Source organism: Pan paniscus, chromosome 9 (assembly GCF_029289425.2).
Source record: "Pan paniscus chromosome 9, NHGRI_mPanPan1-v2.0_pri, whole genome shotgun sequence".
Lineage (NCBI taxonomy): Eukaryota > Metazoa > Chordata > Mammalia > Primates > Hominidae > Pan > Pan paniscus.
The window spans coordinates 61,208,532-61,235,443 of NC_073258.2; the positions used below are offsets into that span (position 1 = coordinate 61,208,532).

General features: G+C 39.3%; 1 protein-coding gene and 1 pseudogene across 2 annotated transcripts; both read left to right on the forward strand.

Moving 5' to 3' along the window:
• Positions 1 to 4,784: 4,784 nt before the first annotated feature.
• LOC100991007 (14-3-3 protein zeta/delta-like) lies at positions 4,785 to 5,853 on the forward strand (annotated as a pseudogene).
• A 10,231-nt stretch (positions 5,854 to 16,084) lies between these two features.
• Positions 16,085 to 25,853, forward strand: MS4A2 (membrane spanning 4-domains A2). 2 transcript variants are annotated; one of them, XM_057299038.2, is made up of 7 exons: positions 16,085 to 16,242; positions 17,114 to 17,243; positions 17,758 to 17,892; positions 20,179 to 20,235; positions 20,796 to 20,954; positions 21,350 to 21,448; positions 22,947 to 25,853. In XM_057299038.2, exons 1-7 carry the CDS (start codon positions 16,187 to 16,189, stop codon positions 23,043 to 23,045), a joined length of 735 nt encoding a protein of 244 aa, XP_057155021.1. In that variant the 5' UTR covers positions 16,085 to 16,186; the 3' UTR covers positions 23,046 to 25,853. The 2 variants fall into 2 exon arrangements, with proteins under 2 accessions (XP_057155021.1, XP_034790097.1); XM_034934206.4 differs by lacking the exon at positions 17,758 to 17,892.
• The last annotated feature ends 1,059 nt before the right edge of the window (positions 25,854 to 26,912 follow it).

Below are 26,912 nucleotides of genomic sequence, written 5' to 3' on the forward strand. Positions count from 1 at the left end.
AGGACAATAGTGGAGGGAAGGTCAGCAGATAAACAAGTGAACAAAGGTCTCTGGTTTTCCTAGGCAGAGGACCCTGCGGCCTTCCGCAGTGTTTGTGTCCCTGGGTACTTGAGATTGGGGAGTGGTGATGACTCTTAACGAGCATGCTGCCTTCAAGCATCTGTTTAACAAAGCACATCTTGCACCGCCCTTAATCCATTTAACCCTGAGTGGACACAGCACATGTTTCAGAGAGCACAGGGTTGGGGGTAAGGTCATAGATCAACAGCATCCCAAGGCAGAAGAATTTTTCTTAGTACAGAACAAAATGAAGTCTCCCATGTCTACTTCTTTCTACACAGACACAGCAATAATCTGATTTCTCTATCTTTTCCCCACCTTTCCCCCTTTTCTATTCCACAAAACTGCCATTGTCATCATGGCCCGTTCTCAATGCGCTGTTGGGTACACCTCCCAGACGGGGTGGTGGCCGAGCAGAGGGGCTCCTCACTTCCCAGAAGAGGTGGCCGGGCAGAGGCGCCCCCCACCTCCCTCCCAGACGGGGCGGCTGGCCAGGCGGGGGCTGACCCCCCACCTCCCTCCCGGACGGGGCAGCTGGCCTGGCGGGGGCTGACCCCCACCTCCCTCCCGGATGGGGTGGCTGGCCGGGCGGGGGCTGCCCCCACCTCCCTCCCGGACAGGGTGGCTGCCGGGCAGAGACGCTCCTCACTTCCCAGACGGGGCGGCTGCCAGGCAGAGGGGCTCCTCACTTCTCAGATGGGGCGGCCGGGCAGAGATGCTCCTCACCTCCCAGACGGGGTTGCAGCCGGGCAGAGGCGCTCCTCACATCCCAGATGGGGCGGCGGGGCAGAGGCGCTCCCCACATCTCAGACGATGGGCGGCCGGGCAGAGACACTCCTCACTTCCTAGACGGGATGTCGGCCGGGAAGAGGCGCTCCTCACTTCCCAGACTGGGCCGCGGGGCAGAGGGGCTCTTCACATCCCAGACAGGGTGGCAGCCGGGCAGAGGCTGCAATCTTGGCACTTTGGGAGGCCAAGGCAGGCGGCTGGGAGGTGGAGGTTGTAGCGAGCCGAGATCACGCCACTGCACTCCAGCCTGGGCAACATTGAGCACTGAGTGAACGAGACTCCATCTGCAATCCCAGCACCTCGGGAGGCCGAGGCTGGCGGATCACTCGCGGTTAGGAGCTGGAGACCAGCCCGGCCAACACAGCGAAACCCCGTCTCCACCAAAAAAAATGTGAAAACCAGTCAGGCGTGGCGGCGCGCGCCTGCAATCGCAGGCACTCGGCAGGCTGAGGCAGGAGAATCAGGCAGGGAGGTTGCAGTGAGCCGAGATGGCAGCAGTACAGTCCAGCTTTGGCTCGGCATCAGAGGGAGACCATGGAAAGAGAGGGAGAGGGAGACCGTGGGGAGCGGCAGCGGGAGCGGGAGAGGGAGAGGGAGAGGGCAGCACTATGAGTTTTAAGAAGCAATTGAAAATGTATGCAGGTTCCAGGCACGGTGGCTCACACCTGTGATCCCAGCACTTTGGGAGGCCAAGATGGGTGGATCACTTGAGATCAGGAGTTTGAGACCAGCTTGGCCAACATGGTGAAATCCAATCTCTGCTAAAAATACACAAATTGGTCATGTGTGGTGGCATGTGCCTGTAATCCCAGCTACTCAGGAGGCTGAGGCAGGAGAATCGCTTGAACCTGGGAGGCAGAGGTTGCAGTGAACTGAGATTGCGCCACTGCACTCCAGCCTGGGCAATAGAGTGAGACTCCATCTAAAAAAAAAAAAAAAAAGAAATTTACACACGAATGTCCTGAGACTGGCTTATATTGGTTTGTGGAAGTCAATTTTAAATTTTCAGGGAGCACAGGTCAACATAGTTTGGGTAGCCTGAAGTTAGCTCTGATGGGAGGATTTACACCACAGAGATGGGGAAAAACCACAAGTTTTAGCATTCATGTGTAGATTTTGCCTGCAGCAAATACTATTGTGTTGTTCAAAAGGTGATTTTGTTTCCCTCATTTCTCCTTTATTTATCATTTAAATGTTTCAGTAAGGAAGATTTGTATCTTCTTTCATTTGTTTATTAAAGTATTTATATTGTTATGTACTCATGAATATTTATATTATTCTTTTGGTTATGAGCAATATTTGTTTTGTTTCTCAAAGTTTTCCAGCTTTGGCCATTGGGAGCTGAGTTGGCTCCTGTGTAGTTTTGACATGCTGCACCCCACTCTCCCCTTTTTAGCACTTCCATATTTTCTGGAACTACAAGATTCTTCATGTTATTTCACCTGCTACAGACCTAGAATTTTCATTTCTTCGGGGAGCCCTGGTTTCTTTACTTAGAGAACTATATTTAGAAAACCTGACCTGGAGGCAAGATGTGCTCATTGCTACTGTATGTCACTGCTTTTAGGCCCCCTCAGGAGACAAAGCTAAGAAATATATGCATGTACACTGACCCATGCATGCACACGTCTATATTTATTATCATATGTATGTATGTATCTATCCATCTCTCTCTCTCCATCATGAATTCCTACTGATAAATTCCACTCAAATATGGCCACACAGGGTCCATTCTAGCAACCTCTCAACCTTGCTTATTTATAACCTGTTTTCTGAATATAATAAATCTGGCAACAATTTCCACAATTTATTTCCTTACCTGTTTAACATTAGTATACATGTAAATTCATTTCAGAATTGCTAACCAGTATTTTTGTGAGAAATAAATTTACCACCTAGAGTACACTGTTTGTGTACAGTTCTTTTTATCCTTAGCTTTAAGGTATGCAGTCAAAGTAGTTGTTTTTTATAGGTACTTAGGCCAGCTCCTTTTAACCTCTACCTCTTTCAGTGAGGTTGGCATGCATTTCTAATGTTGTTTAATTTATTTTTCACAGTTTAAATTTCATCCTGCGTTCCATAGGTATCTTGGTGAATTTTTATTTTAAACTAGCCTACAGTAAAGTTCATTATTTGCAAAACATCATTTTATCAGTTTTAATGAAACATAGAGTTATGTATCCACAGTACCATACAAAGCAGTTTCATCATCCTAGGAGTTCCCTTCTGTAATCTCTTGAAAATCAACTTCTCTCCCCACCCCAAACTCTGGTAACAACCAAACTATTTTCCATATTAATAGATATATAGATATAGTCTTTTCATATGATATTCTGGAAAATACTATATCTATATATCTATTCATATGGAGGCAGTAGGGTGAGAAGGAGTGAAGGCAGAGATCCAGTCATAAAGCAATGGGTGTTATGGAATGGATTTCAAAGGATGGTGATATTACTAATAATGCCAATTTGAAAGGTCACTATGGCTGCATTATGAATAACAGCTTTGAGAGGGCTGGTACATAAGTGAATATGTAAAAAAGAAACCCAGTGGTACATAAGTGAATATGTAAAAAAGAAACCCAGTAAGAATGGTATTAACAGTGTAAAGTTGGACAATAATATGAGCTTGGATAACTGCTGTGCCAGTGAAAATCAAACAAGTATACAAAATCAAGATAGTTTTAGAATTGGGAAATTTGAGACAAAAATAATGGTGTTAGGAAAGCTAGATATTTACATGGAACAAAGTGATATTGGACCCTTATACCATATACACAAATTAACTCAAAATGAATTAGAGACTTCAATGTAAGATCTGAGATGATGAAAATTCTAAAAGAAAACATAGGGAAATCTCCTTGACATTGGTCTTGGCAATAATTTTTTTGATAAGACACCAAAAGCACAGGTGACAAAAGCAAAAATAAATAACTGGAGTCACATCAAACTAAAAAGTTTCTGCATAGCAAAGGAAACTAACAAAATGAAAAGTCAATATATAGAATGGGAGAAAACATTTGCAAGCCATTTATCTGATAAGAGGTAAATATGCAATATATGTAAGGAACTCCTACAATTCAGAAGAAAAATACCACATAACCTTATTTTTAAAAATGGGCAAATGACCTGAATAGACATTTTTCTAAAGAAGACATACACGTGGCCAACAGCTACATAAAACATGCTCAACATTACTAATTACTAGAGAAATACAAATCAAAACCATAATGAGCTATCACCTCACAGCTGTTAGAAGAGCTATTATCAAAAAGACCAAAGATAGCAAGTGTTGGCCAGGGTATAGAGAAAAGCGAACACTTGTGCACTGTTGGTAGGAACATAAATTGGTACAGCCATAGGGAAAACTGTGTGGGGGTTTCTCAAAAAGTTAAAAATAGGTCCAGCAATCCCACTTCTGGTATATATCCAAAGGAATTGAAATCAGTGTGCTGAAGAGATATCTGTACTCCCAAGTTCATTGCAGCAATATTTACAATGGCCAAGATATGGAAACATCCTAACTATCCATGAACAGATAAATGGATAAAGAAAATGTGGAATACATATATAATGGAATATATTTTTTAGTGATAAAAAGGAAGGAAATCCTTCCATTTGTGATAACACGAATGGAACTGGAAGTCATTATTCTAAGTGAAATAAGCTAGGCACAGAAAAACAAATACTGTATGAGCTCATTTATTTGTGAAACCCAAAAAATTTGAACTAATAAAAGCAGAGAGTAGAACGATGATTATCAGAGACTGGGGAGCAGGGGACGGGAGGGAAGTTTGGCTAAAGGGTACAAAACTTCAGTTACAAAATAAACAGGAGCTTTCGAGCAGCGAGATCCAGGGACAGAATCTCAGCTTCCTGCTGCGGCTGCTGCTGCCTAGAGACTGCTGAACCCCTGTCCGTCTACTTCCACCTACTCCGGACACAGAGCATCGAGTCATGGATAAAAATGAACTGGTTCAGAAGGACAAACTGGCGAGTAGGCTGAGCAATATGATGACACTGCAGTCTGCTTGAAGTCCCTAACTGAGAAAGGAGGCGAATTATCCAATGAGGAGAGGAATCGTCTTTCAGTTCCTTATAAAAATGTTGTAGGAGTCTGTAGGTCATCTTGCAGGGTCATCTCAAGTATTGAGCAAAAGACAGAAGGTGCTGAGAAAAAACAGCAGATGCCTTGAGAATACAGAGAGAAAATTGAGAAGGAGCTAAGAGATATCTACAATGATGTGCTATGTACTATGTCTTTTGGAAAAGTTCTTGATCTCCAATGCCGCAGAAGCAGAGAGCAAAATCTTCTATTTAAAAATGAAGGAGGGCTGGGTGTGGTGGCTCACGCCTGTAATCCCAGCCCTCTGGGAGGCCGAGGCGGGCGGATCACGAGATCACAAGTTCGAGACCAGCTTGGCCAATATGGTGAAACCCCATCTCTACTAAAAATACAAAAATTAACCGGTTGTGGTGGCACGCGCCTGTAGTCTGAGCTACTCAGGAGGTTGAGGCAGAAGCATCGTTTGAACCCGGGAGGCGGAGGTTGCAGTGAGCCGAGACTGCGCCATTGCACTCCAGCCTGGCGGAGGGAGCAATGCTCCATTTCAACAACAACAACAACAACAAAAAAGAGACTACTATTTTTACTTGGCCTGAGGCTGCTGCTGGTTATGACACAAAAGGGATCCTAGATCAGTCACAACAAGCGTACCAAGAAGCTTGTGAAATCACCAAAAAGGAAATGCAACCAACAGATCCTATCAGATTGGTTATGGCCCTAAACTTCTCTGTCTTCTATTATGAGCTTCTGAACTCCCCAGAGAAAGCTCATTCACTTGTAAAGGCAGCTTTTGATGAAGCCCTTGCTGAACTTGATACATTAAGTGAAGAGTCATACAAAGATCGCCTGCTAATGCAGTTACTGAGAGACAACTTGACACTGTGGACATTGGATACTCAAGGAGATGAAACTGAAGCAAGAGGAAGAAAAAGTTAACCAGCCCTCCGACTTTTGTCTGCCTCATCCTAAAATTTACACAGTAGACCATTTGTCATCCACGCTGTCCCACAAATAGTTTTTTGTTTAGCTTTATGACGGGTTTATGTGTATTGCAGCAATATTCAGAATGGCCAAGATATGGAATTTCTATTTAAATTTTAATATTTCCCATGTGGTTTTTATGTTTAATATTAGAAGATTAGAGCCAGTCAACATTTAGGGAGTTATCTTTTTTCATCTTGCAATGGCAAATATGGGGATGTGGAATTTTTATACAAGTTATAAATGTTTGGCATAGGACTTTTGGTACATTGTGACTTCACAATGGCCAGAGTTAAAACTGCTTCCATGTCTGAGTGAAGAAAACTGCCTACATATTGATTTGTCCCCATGGGGAATAAAAGGGATAATTCGTTCCAGTCACAGATATAGTAACTGTGGGTACTTTAAGGTCTGGAGCACTTACAAGGCTGTGGTAGAAACAGATATGCTATGGATATCACATGTTAAACCACATATATCTGCAGAATACTCAATCTCAACGTGCACACATTTGACTACAGCTGCAGAAGTGCTCCTTTAGACAGAGCTGAGACCAATTTACTCTGGATACGGGCAGAAGTGGTTTATATTCCATATTTGTAAAGTTCACTGCTGTTTGCTTTCATTATTTTTGCTACGCTCATTATCTTTGTATTTAAATGTTTTAGGCAACCTAAGAACAAATGTAAAAGTAAAGATGCAGTAAAAGCGAATTGCTTGATAGTCATTACTTCATGTACATCAAGCAAATCAGTAAAATTAAAAAAAAACACACGTATTTAATTTTTAAAGTGTTTTTTCTTTTATGCCTTTTTTTGATACTTGCCTCACATGCATGTACTGTAAAAGTAGTTAACAGAGAAGTAACTTGACATGATGCACAGTTTTGTTTCATATCTTATGAAATTTTTACAGACAATCCAACATAATTGTTAATAACACATGTATTATGTTCATGTAAGTGGAGTAAACGCTGTATAAATAGACTTTCCAGCTGCTTTCTCTATAGCTTTTCATGTAAATTAGTCTTCTGATTCTGAAATTTCTCTAAAGGAAATTGTCCATTTTTTGAAATTTATTCCTCATTCTCCCTTGGCAGTTAATGAAATTTTACCAAGTTTAAACACAAAATTTATCATAGCAAAAATACTACTAACATAACTACTGTTTGCAGCCATGCCCCATGTTCCCCTCTGCTCCTCCTCACCCTGAAAAAAATGAGTTTCTGTTTTTTCTAGTGGAAGGGGATTGATTGGAAAAAAGTAATATGTTCCTTTTTAAATTTTAATATACAGCATTTTCTAACTTAGGAAGCTACAATGTTCTTGGTCCATCATGACATTGGGTAGCATTAACTGTAAGTTTTGGGCTTCCAAATCACTTTTGATTTTTAAGAATAATTTATAGATATTATTATAGGCTGCCTTTGATTTTGATCCTTTATTCTTTCTATTTTTCAGGAGCACAAGATTACCTTCCTTTTTTAGCCTTCTCTCTTGTCACCAACCATTCCTACTTGGTGGCGGTTTACTTGGAAAAAGGCCGCATGAAATGTCTGGCTCCACTCAGTGTTTAAAACACTCTGCTTCCTTTGCCTGCATCCCATAAACTATTTCCCTCATCCTATTTACTGCAACAAATCTCTCCTTAGTTTGTGTTTATCTCCCTTTAAACCTTACCTATCCTGAATATTCTGTCACTGTCTGCCTTTAAAATCCTTCCTCTTTCTCTTCCTCTATTCTCTAAATAATGATGGGGTAAAGTTATATCCAAAGTTCGCTCTACAGAATATTTTCTCAATACTCTGCAGAAAACACCAAACAAACCATTTTAAAAGAGGCTTTTTTTTGTTTTGTTTTGTTTTTTTAGAATGTAATCTCCTCAAGAGCAGGGACAATGTTGTCTCTATGTTCTATTGTGCCTCACACATTGTAAATGCTCAATAAATATTGATGACAGGAGGCATTGAGTCCTGATTATAAGGGTGAGAAATTGAAATCCCAAACACTGTTTTGTTGCTTGTTTTATTATGACCTTAGATTAAGTTGGAAAATATTTGTCCTTTTGAATAACTGTCCCAAATATTACATTCAAATAAAAGTCCAATGGAGGAAAAAAAAAGACTAACAAGTTCTGGGTTTCTAAGGTGATGTGGTTTGGCTGTGTCCCCACCCAAATCTCATCTTGAATTGTAGTTTCCATAATTCTCATGTGTCGTGGGAGGGACCCTGTGGGAGGTAATTGAATCATGGGGAGGGCTGTTCTCATGACACTGAGTGAGTTCTCACAAGATCTGACGGTTTTTTAAGGGGCTTTTCCCTCTTTCCTCAGCACTTCTCCTTCCTGCCCTCATGTGAAGAAGGACATATTTGCTTCCCCTTCTGCCATCATTGTAAGTTTCCCGAGGCCTTCCCAGCCATGTGGAACTGTGAGTCAATTAAACCTCCTTCCTTTATAAATTGCCCAGTCTCAGACAGTTCTTTATAGGAGTGTGAGAACAGACTAATACCTAAGGTATGACATGGGTGGTGATGGATATGTAAATTAATTTGATTATAGTAGTCATTATACAATGTATATGTTTATCAAGTCATTACGTTGTACATCTTAAATATATACAACCTTTGTCAATTACATATTTAAAAGCTGGGGCAGGGGAATAAGCAAACATGGAAACCTCCAGCCAGCCACCCACATTATAACAAAAACAAAAATTGTGGCTAAATAGATATTTGCCATGGAAAATAGTAATGAAAATTTATAATAGATCATAAATAATAGGACATGCCTGAAAGAGGAAAAGCCAAATTGATATTTTATTCAAAATACATTATATTGAGGTATGTGAAAGGTACAGAAAAATGTACAAATAGTGTACAACTTCATAATTTTTTTATTACAGTAAGAACACTTAACATGAGTTAACACTTAATGGTCCTCTTAACAAATTTTTAAATGTACACTACATTATGGACTATAGGTGCAATGTTATACATTATATCTTTAGAGCTTATTCATTTTGCTTGACTGAAACTTTATGACTGCTAATTAGCAACTCTCTATGTCTCTCTCCTAGGGACTGGCAACCATTATTCTACTCTTGGATTCTATGAATTTGACTATTTACATACCTCATACAAATGAAATCATGCTGTATTTGTCCTTTAGTGACAGGCTTATTTCACTTAGCAAGTGTCTTCCAGGTTCATCCATTTTGTTGCTGATGGTAGGATTTCCTTTATTTTAAAAAAAAAGACTGAATAATATTCCATTGTATGTATTTAACACACATCCATTTATGGATATTTAGGTTGTTTCCACATCTTAGCTATTCTGAATAATGCTTCAATGAACATGGGATCCTGGTATTAATTCTCTTAAATATAGAAAAGTAGGGTTGATGGATCATATGGTAGTTCTATATTTAATTTTTGCTGAAACCTCCATACAGTTTTTCATAGCTGCTGTGCCATTTTACATTCCCACCAACGGCGTACAAGAATTCCAATTTCTCCACATCCTCGCAAATACTTATTATTTATTTATGTGTTAATAATGGTCATCCTAACAGGTATGATGAGGTGATATCTCATTTTGGCTTTGATTTGCATTTCCACAATGATTAGTGATGTTGAGAATCTTTTCATCTACCCATTGGCCATATGTATGTCTTTTTTGGAGAAATGTCTGTTCAAGTACTTTGCCTACTTTTTAAATTGGGTTATTGTTTTTGTTTGTTTGATTGTTTAACTACTGAGTTGTAAAAGTTTCTTATATATTTTGGATGTTAATCCCTTATCAGATAGATTATTTGCAAGTACTTCTCCCATCCTATAGGTTGTCTCCTCATTTTTTTGATTGTTTCCTTTGCTGTGCAAAAAGTTTTCATTTGGATTTATTTCTACTTACCTATTTTTGCTTTTGTTTCTTTGCTTTTGGTGTCTTATCCAATACATTATTGCCAACTTCAATGTTACGAAACTCTTCCTCTATGTTTTATTTTATGGGATTTACAATTTTGGATCTTCTTTACAGTTAATTCTTCAATTCATTTTAAGTTGAATTTTGTATATTGTGTAAGATAAAAATCAATTTCAGTCTATTATGTAGGATATCTAGTTTTCCTGGCACCATTTGTAGAAAAGACTCCTTTTCTCATTCTGTATTGTTGGCAACCTTGTTGATGATCAGTTGACCATATATGTGTGGATTTGTATCTGGGCTCTTTTGTTCTGTAGGTCTTATGCCTGTCTTTATGCCAGCATTATACTGTTTTAATTACTGTTGTTTCTTAATACATTTTGAAATCAGCAGATGTCTCTAGCTTTGTGTTTTCTCAAGATTGTTTTGGCTGTTGGGGCCCTTTGTGGTTTCATATGAATTTTAGAATTTTTATCAGCTTCTGTAAACAATTATATTAGCATTTTGATAGAATTTGCTTTGAATCTGTAAATTGTTTTGGGTAGTGCAGAAATTTTAACAATATTAAGCCTTCCAATCCATGAACATGGATGTCTTCTTATTTATTTGTGTTTAATTTCTTTCCTCTGTGTTTCATAGTTTTCAGTGTACAGGTCTTTTACCTCATTAATTAAGTTTATTCATAAGTATTTTATTCTTTTTGATGCTATTTTAGATGAGATTATTTTCTTAATTTTCTTTTCAGGAAGTTTGTTGTTAGTGTATAGCAACACCACTGATTTTTGTATTCTGCTACTTAACAGAATTTATTCAAAGTGTATGTGTGTGCACGTGTGTGAGTATATGTAGTCCTTAGGATTTTTACATATATGATTATGCCATCTACAAAGAGAGATAATTTTACTTTTACTTTTTTCCAATTTGAATACCTTTTATTTATTTTCCTTGCCTAATTTTTCTTGCTAGGAATTTTAGTACTATGTTGAACAGAAGTGGCAAAAATGGGCATCCTTGCCTTGCTCCTTACTTTAAAGAAAAAGTGATTTTATACTCTCATATACTTTCATATTGCTTTTAATTGTTCTTTGTTGCAACTTGAAAAACTCCTTTCAGCATATCTTGTAATGCAGTTTCAGTGGTGATACATTTCCTCAGCTTTTGTTTGTCTAGGAAAGTATTCATCTCTCCTTCATTTCTGAAGAATGGTTTTGCCAAGAGTAGTATTCTTGTTTGGTATTTTTTTCTCTCTCTCAGCACTTTGGATATATCATCCCACTTACTTCTGGCCTGCAAAGTTTCTGCTGAAAAATTCTCCTAATATTTTTATGGGGACACCACTGTATTAACAAGTCACTTTTCTTTTGCTGCTTTCAAAATTCTCACTTTGCCCTTGACCTTTGATAATTTATCATAATGTATCTCAGTGTGGCTATCTTGGTATCATCTTATTTGGGGTCCACTGGGCATCGTAGGTGCCCATTAGGGGATTTCCAGATGCCCTTAGATTTGGAAATTTTCCTTTATTATTTTTTGAATAAGCTTTCTTTTTCTCTCCCTTCTTTTTCCGAGAATCCTATAATTTCTATACTGACCCACTTAATGGTGTCCCATAAGTCCTTTATGCTTTTTCTTTTTTTTTTTTTTTTTTGAGACAGAGTCTCGCTCTGTTGCCCAGGCTGGAGTGCAGTGGCACAATCTCGGCTCACTGCAAGCTCTGCCTCCTGAGTTCATGCCATTCTCTTGCCTCAGCCTCCTGAGGAGCTGGGACTACAGGCGCCTGCCACCACGCCTGGCTAATTTTTTTTTTTGTATTTTTAGGAGAGATGGGGTTTCACCATGTTAGCCAGGATGGTCTCTATCTCCTGACCTTGTGATCTGCCCGTCTCAGCCTCCCAAAGTGCTGGGATTACAGGCATGAACCACCAAGCCCAGCCCTTTTAAGCTTTTTTTTTTTTTTACTCTTTTTATTCTTTTCATTTCTGTAGATAATTTCAATAAACTTTCTTCAAGTTCACTGACCTTTTCTTCTGCTTGCTCTAGTCTGCTGTAGAACCTACCTAGTGAATTTCATTTCAACTATTGTGTTCTTCAGCTCTATGATTTCTATTTGATACTTTTAAATCTTTCTATCTCTCTTGAAATTCTCATATTCATGCATGTTCTCCTGACCTTATTTTGCATTTTTACGATGGTTATTTTGATTTCTCTGTCAGGTATATCACATATCTTTGTATCCTTGTGGTCAGTTTCTGGAAACTTATTCTATTTTTTGGAGCATATTTTTCTGTTTCTTTATTGTCCTTGACTCTTGTGTTGATGTTTGCACAATAGTCTCATAGAATGGACTCATATAGGAGAAGCACTTCACCAATCTGCCAGTCCAGACATTCTGGGAGCATCTCAAGTCCAGATGCTATCTCAGACTGTTATTTCTGTTCTCAGTGGTTCCTAGGCATTTGGAATATGGCAGGACCCATAAATGCTCTGAGACAGTTGAGGTAGAGCCAGTGCCTTGGGCAGCCCTCAGAAAAATCAGACTGTTGAACATATGGTTCTCTCTTTTTCTTTCCCTTCTCAGGGAGCTGGGTTTTTTTTTTTTTGGAAAGGGAGCCGTTGTGGTTCAGTGTTGTTCTGTTTATTTTGCCTATTTGCTTTGCCCTGAGCTGGAAGCGGGGAATGTGGCATGTACTAGCTTGCTATTCAAACTGCAGCCTTTGTTCTTAATGATGCCCCTGTGTCTAGGGTATGCCAGGTCCTGTCTGCCCTTGCCTGAGATAGGTAAAACAGAAGTAAATGCCCTGGCAGCCCCCAGAAAAATTAGAATGCTGGACTTATGGCCCAGTGTTTTCATTCCTTCACCAAGGAGAAGCTTGAGGAATTGCCACACTGTCTTCCACAATGGTTGAACTAATTTACACTCCCAAGTGTTCCTATTTCTTTGCATCCTTGCCAGCATCTGTTCAGTTTCCAGACTTTTTAATGATCACCATTCTAACTGGCGCAAGATGGTATCTCATCGTGGTTTTGATTTGCATTTCTCTAATGACCAGTGATGATGAGCTTTTTTACATATGTTTGTTGGTCACATAAATGTCTTCTTTTGTGAAGTGTGTGTTCATATCCTTTGCCTACTTTTCGATGGGGTTGTTTATTTTTTTTTCTTGTAAATTTGTTTAAGTTCCTTGTAGATTCTGGATATTAGAACTTTGTCAGATGGATAGATTGCAAAAATTTTCTCCCATTCTGTAGGTTGCCTGTTCACTCTGATGATAGTTTCTTTTGCTGAGCAGAAGCTCTTTAGTTTAATTAGATCCCATTTGTCAATTTTGCCTTTTGTTGCATTTGCTTTTGGTTTTTAGTCATGAAGTCTTTGCCCATGCCTATGCCCTGAATGGTATTGCCTAGGTTTTCTTCCAGGGTTTTTATGGTTTTAGGTTTTACTTTTAAGGCTTTAATCTGAGACAGCATAAATTTCAACTTGTAGCATGCAAATTCATGCATATTTATTTTAAGTAAATTGAGCATTCAGTTTGAGAAAACAATTGTTAATGGATACAAAAGCAAATTTTTTGTCAGTTTCAAGAAAGAAATCTAGTATGTAACTTAAAGAGGAAACCTTGCTTGTCAAAGAGGAAGCCAGAGATGTGGGGTGGGTGAAAGGCATGTGCAAAGACCGTGCTAGAGGAGGAAAGATACATGGTAGGGAAGGGGTGTTAGCTCTGTTATCTCTTCCTTTCAGGTAGCAGCATAGTTAAAACTCATCTTGATAATTTTGCCTCACCAAAAAAGCCAGTCATTTTGTCATATGTTTCAATGTTCATTATTGTGAAAGATGATAAAATATGGCTGAAGGGAACCAAAGTGTGGGCATAGAAGATAATAGGTAACTTACGAAGGGGCAAGGAGGTGGTTGTGAAAATTGGAATAGGAAACAATTTGGAGGCCGTAAGGTATGACAGGTTCTGATTTGCATTTTGCAAGGTTCTGTTGACAATTCTCACAAAATAGCATCGTGTGCAAACACCAAAGACCATCTTCAGTTTGTTTCCAGTCTAAATCTCAAGTTCAATTCGTGATTATTTGCTGCACAAATAATTAACTACTATAAGCTACTAGGAAACGCCACACAGAACCATGACTTCAGGACTTTTCCCAGCAGGTGTGGGGTAATTTCACTAAGAAGTAGGCAATAAGGCTGGGTGCCGGGCTCACGCCTGTAATCCCAGCACTTTGGGAGGCCGAGGCGGGTGGATCACCTGAGATCGGGAGTTCAATCTAGCCTGACCAACATGGAGAAACCCTGTCTCTACTAAAAATACAAAATCAGCCGGGCGTGGTGGCGCATGCCTGTAATCCCAGCTACTCCGGAGACTCAGGCAGGTGAATCGCTTGAATCCAGGAGGCGGAGTTTGTGGTGAGCCAAGATCGCGCCATTGCACTCCAGCTTGGGCAACAAGAGCGAAACTCTGTCAAAAAAAAAAAAGAAAAGAAAAGAAAAAGAAAGATAAAATGAAAATTCGTGGCCGGGCGCAGTGGCTCACTCCTGTAATCTCAGCACTTTGGGAGGCCGAGGTGGGTGAGTCACCTGAGGACAGGAGTTCAAGACCAGCCTGGCCAACATGGTGAAACCCCTTCTCTACTAAAAATTCAAAAAAATTAGCCCAGTGTTGCTGCACACTCCTGTAGTCCCAGCTACTTGGGAGGCTGAGGCAGGAGAATTGCTTGAATCTGGGAGGCGGAGGTTGCAGTGAGCCATTGCACTCCAGCCTGGGTGACAGAGTGAGACTCTGTCTCAAAAAAAAAAAAAAAAAAAAAAAAGGAAAATAGAAAATTGTTGAGGCTATCATTTTAATTTTAAGTCTGCTCTCAAATGTTACCTTGTCTGGGAATTCCTTCCCTGAACTCTATATATCCCCTATCAGGCAGAATTGTTTTACCTTTCTATGTGTTCCAACATCCTCTGGCCTCCAACATATTGGGTAATAATATATCATTTATCTTTGTTCTATTCTGCTTGATTGTGGACTAGAAGGACCTGGGATTTTGGCATTCATCTGTGCATGCACAGTGATAAGGGCAGTGCCTGGCATGGAACATTAAGTTCTTTTTGGATGAACGTATAAGTGAGAAAGGTCTATTCCTTAATTCCAATAGCACCTTGTTTAGGTCCACCAATTCCTGAAGACACCATGGGAAGATGACACCTGAGTTAATAAACTTGGATACAAAAGCTATACCAATATGTCTTTTAGTATACTCTGTTTATGCAAATATCTTAGTTTCCTGCAAAAAGATTTTCTTTTTCACCCCCCACCCCCCAAAAAAAACCACACATGATTAGAGGTGTGATTTTTAGTATCTTAAATATTATTGAAAGCCATTCAAGGTTATGTTTATAATTAAACTGAAATAAAAGAGATTAAAACCTTCTCTGAATCTTATCTGTACTGATTTTGCTATGGTCTAGCTAGTTATGGTATTTCAATGATCACATGGTTTAGCCCTAATTCTAACTTAGGCATACTACTCAGTCCAATGCTGTTTAGATCTGCTCATGGGATTTGTTATAAAGTTCATGTCTCTCAGTGTTTTCACTATCCCATTCTTGCCATTGTGAAGATCTAAGCACCATCAGTCTAATAATTTAGCAGACAATGGAGTCTTCTTAGCTTTTACACACTATCAGGTATGGTTCACAGCAGTTAGAATGCAGCCTGTTGTATTTCCAAGACCATCTGCTGCAGCGAATCATGTAAACAGTTTCCAAAAGACGGAAAGAGAGAGAAAGATGATAGATATTAAAGTCAGAGATGGATCTGGAGATTTAGAGACTAACACACACTCACTCACATACAACAGCACTTCAGTTTTGGGTCTATGTGTGAAACCAAGCATGCCTTAAACAAGGAAGACAAGCTTTTCAAAGGTGCAATTGGATAACTTCTGCCATAGAAATGGCTGAATTGGGACACAAGTGGGGACAATTCCAGAAGAAGGGCACATATCTTTCTTTTCTGCAGTTCTTTCTCACCTTCTCAACTCCTACTAAAATGTCTCATTTTCAGGTTCTGTAAATCCTGCTAGTCTCAGGCAAAATTATGCTCCAGGAGTCTCAAATTTTCTTATTTCATATTAATCTTTATTTAGTAGGCTTCTCAATTTTTCTATTCATCACAAGTAAAAGCCTGTTGATCTTAATCAGCCAAGAAACTTGTCTGTCTGGCAAATGACTTATGTATAAAGATAATCATCAATGTCATGAGGTAACCCATTTCAACTGCCTATTCAGAGCATGCAGTAAGAGGAAATCCACCAAGTCTCAATATAATAATATTCTTTACTCCTGGACAGCTCGGTTAATGAAAAAATGGACACGGAAAGTAATAGGAGAGCAAATCTTGCTCTCCCACAAGAGCCTTCCAGGTAGGTACAAGGTATTATTTTTTTCTACTCTCAGTCACTTAGTGGCAGGGGAAGTCATAGTCACAGTGCTTAGGAGATGAAACTTTATTGATTTAGGCATGGATCCATCTAGTTTAATTAATATATTGGGTATGAGGAAGCTACTTGCTGTACTTTCCAAGTGGTTCTCTCTCCCTGGAGAGGAACATTTTTACTCAGCTTGCAAACTGGAAATAGATTTTCTGACATTAGAAGCTCATTTTCTGGGTATGAGACAGGAGAGTTCATACTGTGTATGTAGATCTCTTGCTTCTGGGTCTGACATGTGCTGAGGGACACATATCCTTCACACATGCTTTTATAAATACTTTATAAAGTAACCTGCTTCTTGATTGGTCTTTATAATCCATAAGCTGTGGGATGCTTCTCTGAAGATGAAAATAGTAATAGAGTCCCATCTAGCTATTCAAAGCCATTCCTTCACTGTATTCTGTGCACATGAAGTTGGGGTTTGTTAACTGACAAAATATACTCAGATACATTTCTATGTTAAAAGGATTGTGAGATGCATAGGTAAATGTGTTTATTTTCAGTTTTACTTGTCAACATAGATGAATGAGAAAGAACTTGAAAGTAACACTGGATTAAGAATAGGAAAATTTGGCATGGATTTTGCTCCATTTTGTCCCATCTAATCACTTGGATAGTGTTCAGGTGTTCTTGGTCAGTTACTTGGATGCTCTGAGCTTTAGTTTCTTGGTGATTACAATGAAGATTTGAATTACAGGATGGCTTTGAAAAAATAAACAAAACTCCCCTTTCTGTCTGTCGAGAATGTTGCACAGGGAGTTACAGAATGTTCTCATGACCGAATTGCTTTTAAATTTCACAGTGTGCCTGCATTTGAAGTCTTGGAAATATCTCCCCAGGAAGTATCTTCAGGCAGACTATTGAAGTCGGCCTCATCCCCACCACAGCATACATGGCTGAGAGTTTTGAAAAAAGAGCAGGAGTTCCTGGGGGTGAGTGAGCCTCCTCCAACTTTGACTAGAGTAAGGGTTGGGTCTAGAAAAGAATATTGAGTTGCATCAACTGTTTTCCCACTTGGATTCATGAGAGGTGTCAGGTCCTTTAAAAAACATGGTAGATAAAGAGTTGACACTAACTGGGTCCTTTTGGGAAGAGAGAAGCATTTCCTCATAAAGACTTTAAATTGCTAGGACAAGAATGGCCAACAGGAGTGAAGGATTCATAATCTTTATCTTTACTTAGATGTAAAGAACAATTACTGATGTTCAACATGACTACATACATAAAGGCGCATGGAGAAAAGTATTGGCCTTCCATGCATTAGGTAGTGCTTGTACCAATTCTTATAGTGACCAGGGTATCCTGGAAAATCTTACGTGTGGATCATTTATCAGGACAGTCTAGGACACTAAAGCAGTTTCTCATGTTTGGCTTCTATTATTAAAAAATGATACAATCTCGGGAAAATTTTTTTGATTTTCATGAAATTCATGTGTTTTTCTATAGGTAACACAAATTCTGACTGCTATGATATGCCTTTGTTTTGGAACAGTTGTCTGCTCTGTACTTGATATTTCACACATTGAGGGAGACATTTTTTCATCATTTAAAGCAGGTTATCCATTCTGGGGAGCCATATTTGTGAGTATATATCTATAATTGTTTCTGAAATAACACTGAACATAGGTTTTTCTCTTTCTCAGATCTAACCAGTTGTTTATTCCCAGTATTAAGATGATATTTATAATTCTTAACATAGATATGCTCATTAACAACAACAAAAGATTCTTTTTACAATTAACGGTGGGTTAAACATTTAGCCCACAGTTTTATCCCATGAGAAACCTGAATCTAATTCAAGTTAAATGACTTGCCTAAGGGCCACTTGACTAATAGTAATTGACCCTAAACTTTCAGAATCCAACTCCAAGAACATACTTCTAGCACTATTCATCAATAAAGGTATATGATAAGTACATACAACTTTATCTGTCAACTAAAAATAACAACAGAGGCTGGGCATGGTGGCTCACACCCGTAATCCCAGCACTTTGGGAGGCTGAGGCAGGTGGATCACCTGAGGTCAGGAGTTTGAGACCAGCCTGACCAACATGGTGAAACCTCATCTCTACTAAATATAAAAAATTAGCTGAGTGTGATAGTGCATGCCTGTAATCCCACCTACTTAAGAGGCTGAGGCAGGAGGCTTGTTTGAACCTGGGAGGCAGAGGTTGCAGTGAGCTGAGATTGTGCCATTGCACTCCAGCCTGGACAATAAGAGCGAAACTCTGCCTCAAAATAATAATAATAATAATAGAAAATAAAGTTGTCTTCATGAAAAATGAAGAGATTGCTGGGGTGAGAAAAATTAAGATCAATGGGCATATGGTGACCTTCTATGCCCTAGAAACTCTTTTAGGTATTTTCTCCTGGTATCTCTTTTACTCATCGTTCTATCTGGAAAAATAGGTGGATGAGTGAGATAATATAACTTTTTAAAGGTCTAATTGACATATAATAAATTGCAAGTATTTCAGATGTACAATTTGCTAACCTTGACACACATAGACACACATGAAAACATCACCACATTAATACAATGTATGTATCCATCATTTCCAAAAGCTTCCCTGTGTATCTTTGTAACTCTTTCTTCCTCCCTCCACTCCTTGTCCTCTCGTTCCCAAGAAAACATCGATCTGCTTTCTGTGAATATAAATTAACTTACATTTTTTAGAGCTTTATATAAGTATGTTCTCTTTACTGTTTGTCTTCCTTCGCTGCACAGTTATTTTGAGATTCTTCAAGTTTTTTCTTTATATCGATACTTCATTCACAAGAATATATTTTAATTCTAGACTATGTCACATTGACTTTGTAGTCTGCTAAATCCTTAGTGCTCAGATGACTTGTTCAGGACTCTCCTTGAACCTGTACCTCTGTTATAATTGAAACTTGTCTCTACTGTCTTTTTATTTCAAACACAGCTTATGAGGTGTCTCTCAACCCATCAAACTCACAATCTGAGTCTTTAGGAGATTGCTTTGAATTTGTGCTATTGACTTATATTTATATCAAATATGTAAATGTTTGGTAAAAATATCATCATGTACATTTTCATAATTACTCTATATTCACATGATATATGTCAGACTCTGGAAATATGCATGCCACAGACATGTGTTTCTTGCCTAAAGGGGCTGATGGAAGACGCACATACAAATAGACAATTGCAATAGAATGAGAGTGGTGGTCTAATCGATTCATGCCCTGATGTTGCTGGACGTTGCTACTCCAAGAGTAACCCCTGCATTGTCAGGGTTAGCATCTCCTGGAAGCCTCATGTAAATGAAGAATTTCATGCTCCATCCAGGACCTAATGAATAAGAATCTGCATTTTAGCAAGAACCTCATATGATTCATATACACTTTTTTTTTTTTTTTTTTTTAGATGGAGTCTCACTCTTGTCGCCCAGGCTGGAGTGCAATGGCATGATCTTGGCTCACTGCAACCTCTGCCTCCCGGGTTCAAGTGATTCTCCTGTCTCAGCCTCCCTAGTAGCTGGGACTACAGGTGCACGCCACAGTGGCTGGCTAATTTTGTATTTTTAGTAGAGACAGGGTTTCACCATTTTGGTCAGGCTGGTCTTGAACTCCTGACCTCCAGTGATTCCCCCGCCTCAGCTTCCCAAAGTGCTGGGATTACAGACATGAGCCACCACACCCAGCCTTATTCGTATACACATTTAATTCTAAGAAGCACTCTATAGAAAATAAGAATAAGGAAATATTGGGCTCACAGGTGACATTAATAAGTAACTTTATCGAGTACCCCAAATTTTACCTATGTTTGGAAGATGGGGTTAAAAAGGACACATTGAAAACAAAAAAACTCATTGTGGCTTTTTTTTCCTCCTTTTTGAACAGTTTTCTATTTCTGGAATTTTGTCAATTATATCTGAAAGGAGAAATGCAACATATCTGGTGAGTTGCCTGTTTCTGTCTTTGTCCATCCTTGAAAAGATAAGAAGAACAGAGTTTTAAGAGTCTTAAGGGAAACACATCTTTGTCTCCTATATTACTTGTCAATGTGGATATATGATTTTGTTTCAATCTATTTTGTGTCCTAAGGCTTTTTGCAACAGAAGTTGGATATAATCATTAGAAACATAAATTGTACCATTTAATATACAATGAAGTTTATGTTTACCTTGACGCTTGTTCTAAAAAAAGTGTCCTCACACTGGCATTGTCCTTGTAGGCATATTCACATGATCAAATAAATAATTAGTTTTCAACTAAGGAGAATATTTGAAAATATTCTCATGTGTTCGTATGTGTTCATGTGGTTCCTGAAGGCAGTCCAGCGAGAAAGTAATATATGCTCATTAAACAATGCGGACATTTTCAGGGTTTCCCTTTTTAACCAAAATTTGGAAGCAATGTGGAATTTACTGGATGCATCCAGCCCTGAAATGAAGATAGGGTTATTGAGTGTGCCAGCAAGTGCAGGCCCAGGTCTGAGTGTTCTTCATTATTATCAGGTGAGAGGAAGCCTGGGAGCAAACACTGCCAGCAGCATAGCTGGGGGAATGGGAATTACCATCCTGATCATCAACCTGAAGAAGAGCTTAGCCTATATCCACATCCACAGTTGCCAGAAACTTTTTGAGACCAAGTGCTTTATGGCTTCCTTTTCCACTGTATGTATTTTTTTGTGTGTGGGAAGACTAAGATTCTGGGTCCTAATGTAAGTAAGAAGCCCTCTTCTCCTGTTCCATGAACACCATCCTTTTCTGTAACTTCTATTACACAGTATAGTGGTTCTGTAAGTTCACACAGCCCAGGGAGATGCTGGCTGCCCACTCCCCTCAACCCAGGCAGATTCCTCGGGGTTAAAGTTATCTCCTGCAAGTGACGATCTCTGGGTTTTTCTGTGCCTGTGTTTGTGTGTGTGTGTGTGTGTGTGTGTATGTGTCACCTTAAAAGGACTGGTCAGATGGTAGGGAGATGAAAACAGGAGATGCTATAAGAAAATAAACTTTTGGGGCACATACCATGTGACTCTTTTTGTTTGTCGTTTGTTGCTGTTCAATAGGAAATTGTAGTGATGATGCTGTTTCTCACCATTCTGGGACTTGGTAGTGCTGTGTCACTCACAATCTATGGAGCTGGGGAAGAACTCAAAGGAAACAAGGTAGATAGAAGACTGATATAAAATCTTGAATGACAGGCTAACGAATTGGAGCTTTATTCCTTAAAAATATGGCCTGGGTTTTCTGAAACATTTCTTCCAGAAAATAGTTTCTCCAAGTTTTATTACTTTGGTTTCCAAATCTCACATTTTAAATCACATTTTATACCCATAAGTAGCATACATTTCATAATATATCCCTCTGAATGAGGGTTGGGATAATAGGATCTGTATAATGTTAGAAAATGCCTTAAAGTGTGTGGAGCATGAGAGATGAATGTGCAGAAGGCTTGTGAGGAAACCACCCAGGTATCTGGCCTTGTTTTCTGCCCCAGAAGTAGCCGCCTATTCCTGTTTCTGTTTTATTCCTTTGTTTCTTGACTTTTCCTTTCCAACTTGCTCTAAAACCTCAGTTTTCTTTCCTTTCTGATTCACGACTACCAAATGTTTCCACTTGCCTCACCTGTCCATTACACCTTTGATAAGAACCACCAGCACCTTGTGCTCATGTACTTGCCCATGTCTGATGGAAGAAACATACTCTCTCCATCTGTCCACTTTCCTGAGGCATTCAAGTCTAGCCACCTTTTAAAATCACTCTCCTCCAGGCTGGGCACGGTGGCTCATGCCTGTAATCCCAGCACTTTGTGAGGCCGAGGAGGGCGGATCACTTGAAGTCAGGAGTTCGAAACCAGCCTGGCCAAATGGCAAAACCAAATCTTCAATTAAAACCAAATCTTAAACCAAATCTCTACTAAAAAATACAACAAAACAAAACAACAACAACAAAAACAGAAAAGGAAACATCAGCCCAGCGTGGTGGCAGGTACCTGAGGTTCCAGATACTTGGGAGGCTGAAGCAGGAGAATCGCTTGAGCCCAAGAGGTGGAGGTTGCAGTGAGCCGAGATCATGCCACTGCACCACAGCCAGGGTGACAGAGCCATACTTCCCAGCACTTTGGGAGGCCAAAGCCGAAGAATAATTTGAGGTCAGGATTTGGAGACCAGCCTGGCCAACATGGTGAAACTCCGTCTGTACTAAAAATATAAAACTTAGTGGGGCATGGGGGCACACACCTGTAATTTCAGCTACTTAGGAGGCTGAGGCAGGAGAATTGCTTTAACCCGGGAGGCGGAAGTTGCAGTGAGCCAAGATCGTGGCCACTGCACTCCAGCCTGGGTGACATAGTGAGACTCTGTCTCAAAAAAAAAAAAAAAAGAAATTAAAAAAATCACTCTCTTCCAAAGATAGATAAATAAGACAGCAGATATACTAAGGAATAACCTCACCAACTTGTCATTGACTGACATGATTTCTTTTGGGCCCACTTGGCCAGCCAGTCTGGTTTGGTTTTCTGGAAATGAAAGAAATAATCAGAGTTTAATGACAGAGAGCGTGAGACCCAGAAAGACAAAAGTAGATGAGGTAAGTCTCTTGAGTGAGACTTCTAGGGATGGGAAATTCGTGGTGATTGATATGAAATGATTTTTCCCTTATCAGGTTCCAGAGGATCGTGTTTATGAAGAATTAAACATATATTCAGCTACTTACAGTGAGTTGGAAGACCCAGGGGAAATGTCTCCTCCCATTGATTTATAAGAATCACGTGTCCAGAACACTCTGATTCACAGCCAAGGATCCAGAAGGCCAAGGTCTTGTTAAGGGGCTACTGGAAAAATTTCTATTCTCTCCACAGCCTGCTGGTTTTACATTAGATTTATTTGCCTGATAAGAATATTTTGTTTTTGCTGCTTCTGTTCACCTTAATATTCTCCTTCTATTTGTAGATATGATAGACTCCTATTTTTCTTGTTTTATATTATGACCACACACATCTCTGCTGGAAAGTCAACATGTAGTAAGCAAGATTTAACTGTTTGATTATAACTGTGCAAATACAGAAAAAAAGAAGGCTGGCTGAAAGTTGAGTTAAACTTTGACAGTTTGATAATATTTGGTTCTCAGGGTTTTTTTTTTTTTTTAGCATTCTTAATAGTTACAGTTGGGCATGATTTGTACCATCCACCCATACCCACACAGTCACACATACATATGTATTACTTACACTATATATAACTTCCTATGCAAATATTTTACCACCAGTCAATAATACATTTTTGCCAAGACATGAAGTTTTATAAAGATCTGTATAATTGCCTGAATCACCAGCACATTCACTGACATGATATTATTTGCAGATTGACAAGTAGGAAGTGGCGAATTTTATTAAGTTACTCGTTGTCTGGGGAGGTAGATAGGTAAAAACAGGGAAATTATAAGTGGAGAGATTAACATTTCACAAATGTTTAGTGAAACATTTGTGAAAAAAGAAGACTAAATTAAGACCTGAGCTGAAATAAAGTGAGTGGAAATGGAAATAATGGTTATATCTAAAACATGTAGAAAAAGAGTAACTGGTAGATTTTGTTAACAAATTAAAGAATAAAGTTAGACAAGCAACTGGTTGACTAATACATTAAGTGTCTGAGTCTAAGATGAAAGGAGAGGAGAGCACTGGTTATTGTTGAAAAAATGATAAAAAGGGTCGGGCGCGGAGGCTCACGTCTGTAATCCCAGCACTTTGGGAGGCCGAGGTGGGCAGATCACGAAGTCAGTAGTTTGAGACCAGCCTGGCCAACATAGTGAAACCCCGTCTCTACTAAAAATACAAAAAAAAATTAGCTGGGTGTGGTGGCAGTCACCTGTAGTCCCAGCTACTTGGGAGGCTGAGGCAGGAGAATCGCTTGAACCTGGGAGGCGGAGGTTGCAGTGAGCCGAGATCGCACCAGTGCACTCCAGCCTTGGTGACAATGGGAGACTCCATCTCAAAAAAAAAAAAAAAAAAAAAAAAAAGATAAAAAGTCAGAAATCTGAAAAGTGGAGGAAGAGTACAAATAGACCTAAATTAAGCTCATTTTTAGGCTTTGATTTTGGGGAGACAAAGGGAAATGCAGCCATAGAGGGCCTGATGACATCCAATACAGAGTTCTGGTAAAGATAAAATTTGATACAGGTTTGGTGTCATTATAAGAGAAATCGTTATTAAATGAAGCAAGTTAACACTCTAAGAGAATTATTTTGAGATAGAAGTGAAGCTAAGCTAAACTTCACATGCCTATAATTGGAGGGAAAAACTAAGGATAACATCTAGCCTAGAAGATACAATAATTAGTCATAAACATGCATTGTGAAACTGTAGAGAGCAGGTAGCCCAAAATAGAGAAAGATTAGATAAAGAGAAAATAAGTATCCATCAGAGACAGTATCTCTAGGCTTGGGCAAGAGAAAAGTCCACAGTGATAAGCAACTCCACCTAAGGCATGAATATGCGGCAGAGAAAACAGCAATAGTGAATGAATGCAAAAGGTGCTGAGAAATTCCACACATGAGTATTGTGGTGAGTAAATGAATAAAACATTTGCAAAGACCTTTAGAGAAAGAGAATGGGAGCATATGTGAGAAATAAGATAGTTGATTATGAATAGAAGGTAGTGAAGAAAAGCAAGCTAAGAAAAAATTCTGTTTATAAAAGGAAAAGATAGTTTATGTTTTTAGCCTAAGTATAAGAGTCCTACAGATGGACTGAAAAAAATCAGCCTGAGAGTATTAGTCACAATTAATGAAATAATTACATTTTATGTATTGAGGATGCCAAGATTAAAAGGTGACGGGTAGATGTTAATTTCCCTAGATTGTGAAAGTGATCACGACACTCACACAACAAATAACTAAGTGACTTGGTATGCTTTATTTAATTGTAGGGCCTGAGGTTTTCCATTCTCATTTTTCTAAAATACAATTTTGTTTCTCCAAATTTGACAGCAGAATAAAAACCCTACCCTTTCACTGTGTATCATGCTAAGCTGCATCTCTACTCTTGATCATCTGTAGGTATTAATCACATCACTTCCATGGCATGGATGTTCACATACAGACTCTTAACCCTGGTTTACCAGGACCTCTAGGAGTGGATCCAATCTATATCTTTACAGTTGTATAATATATGATATCTCTTTTATTTCACTCAATTTATATTTTCATCATTGACTACATATTTCTTATACACAACACACAATTTATGAATTTTTTCTCAAGATCATTCTGAGAGTTGCCCCACCCTACCTGCCTTTTATAGTATGCCCACCTCAGGCAGACACAGAGCACAATGCTGGGGTTCTCTTCACACTATCACTGCCCCAAATTGTCTTTCTAAATTTCAACTTCAATGTCATCTTCTCCATGAAGACCACTGAATGAACACCTTTTTATCCAGCCTTAATTTCTTGCTCCATAACTACTCTATCCCACGATGCAGTATTGTATCATTAATTATTAGTGTGCTTGTGACCTCCTTATGTATTCTCAATTACCTGTATTTGTGCAATAAATTGGAATAATGTAACTTGATTTCTTATCTGTGTTTGTGTTGGCATACAAGATTTAGGTACTTATCAAAGATAATGGGGAATTAAGGCATCAATAAAATGATGCCAAAGACCAAGAGCAGTTTCTGAAGTCCTCCTTTTCATCAGCTCTTTATCAAACAGAACACTCTATAAACAACCCATAGCCAGAAAACAGAATGTAGGAACAATCACCAGCACACTCTATAAACAACCCATAGCCAGAAAACAGAATGTAGGGACAATCACCAGCCATCTTTTGTCAATAATTGATGGAATAGAGTTGAAAGGAAACTGGAGCATGAGTCATATTTGACCAGTCAGTCCTCACTCTTATTTACTTGCTATGTAAACTTGAGAAAGTTTTTTCTCCTTGTGAACCTCAGGTTTTACATCTGAAAATGAGCGATTTGGAACAAAAGATTCCTAACTGGTCTTTCTGTTCCCATATTCTGTGATTTTTCAATATTTAGGATTTTTGGTAATCACAATTACTGAGTTTGTGGTTGAGATAGCAACAGCAATCAGAACTATTTGGTGGACATATTTTCAAAGGAGTAGCTCTCCACTTTGGGTAAAGAAGTGATGCCGGTCGTGGTGGCTCACGCCTGTAATCCCAGCACTTTGGGAGGCCGAGGCGGGTGGATCACGAGGTCAGGAGATCGAGACCATCCTGGCTAACACGGTGAAACCCCGTCTCTACTAAAAAACACAAAAAAATTAGCCAGGCGTGGTGGCGGGCGCCTGTAGTCCCAGCTACTCGGGAGGCTGAGGCAGGAGAATGGCATGAACCAGGGAGGCGGAGCTTGCCGTGAGCCGAGATAGCGCCACTGCAGTCCTGCCTGGGCAAAAGAGCAAGACTGCGTCTCAAAAAAAAAAAAAAAAAAAAAAAGAAGTGTGTGGTGTAGCAGGACACCTGCAACAATAATATTTTTCCAAATCCCTCTGAAAAATGCTAATCAAAGGGTTTTTTTTCTAAAAATTGTCTTAGAAATAAAATTTCCCCTTTGGGAGACCGAGGCTGGCAGATCACGAGGTCAGGAGATAGAGACCACGGTGAAAC

Bases quoted from the DNA above. Each gene is read 5' to 3' on its own strand.
- MS4A2 (XM_057299038.2), top strand. From the start codon at position 16,187: ATGGACACGGAAAGTAATAGGAGAGCAAATCTTGCTCTCCCACAAGAG. The intron at 17,244-17,757 runs GTGAGTGAGCCT...GTTTTTCTATAG, and splicing joins AAGAGCAGGAGTTCCTGGGG to GTAACACAAATTCTGACTGC. The intron at 20,955-21,349 runs GTATGTATTTTT...GCTGTTCAATAG, and splicing joins TTATGGCTTCCTTTTCCACT to GAAATTGTAGTGATGATGCT.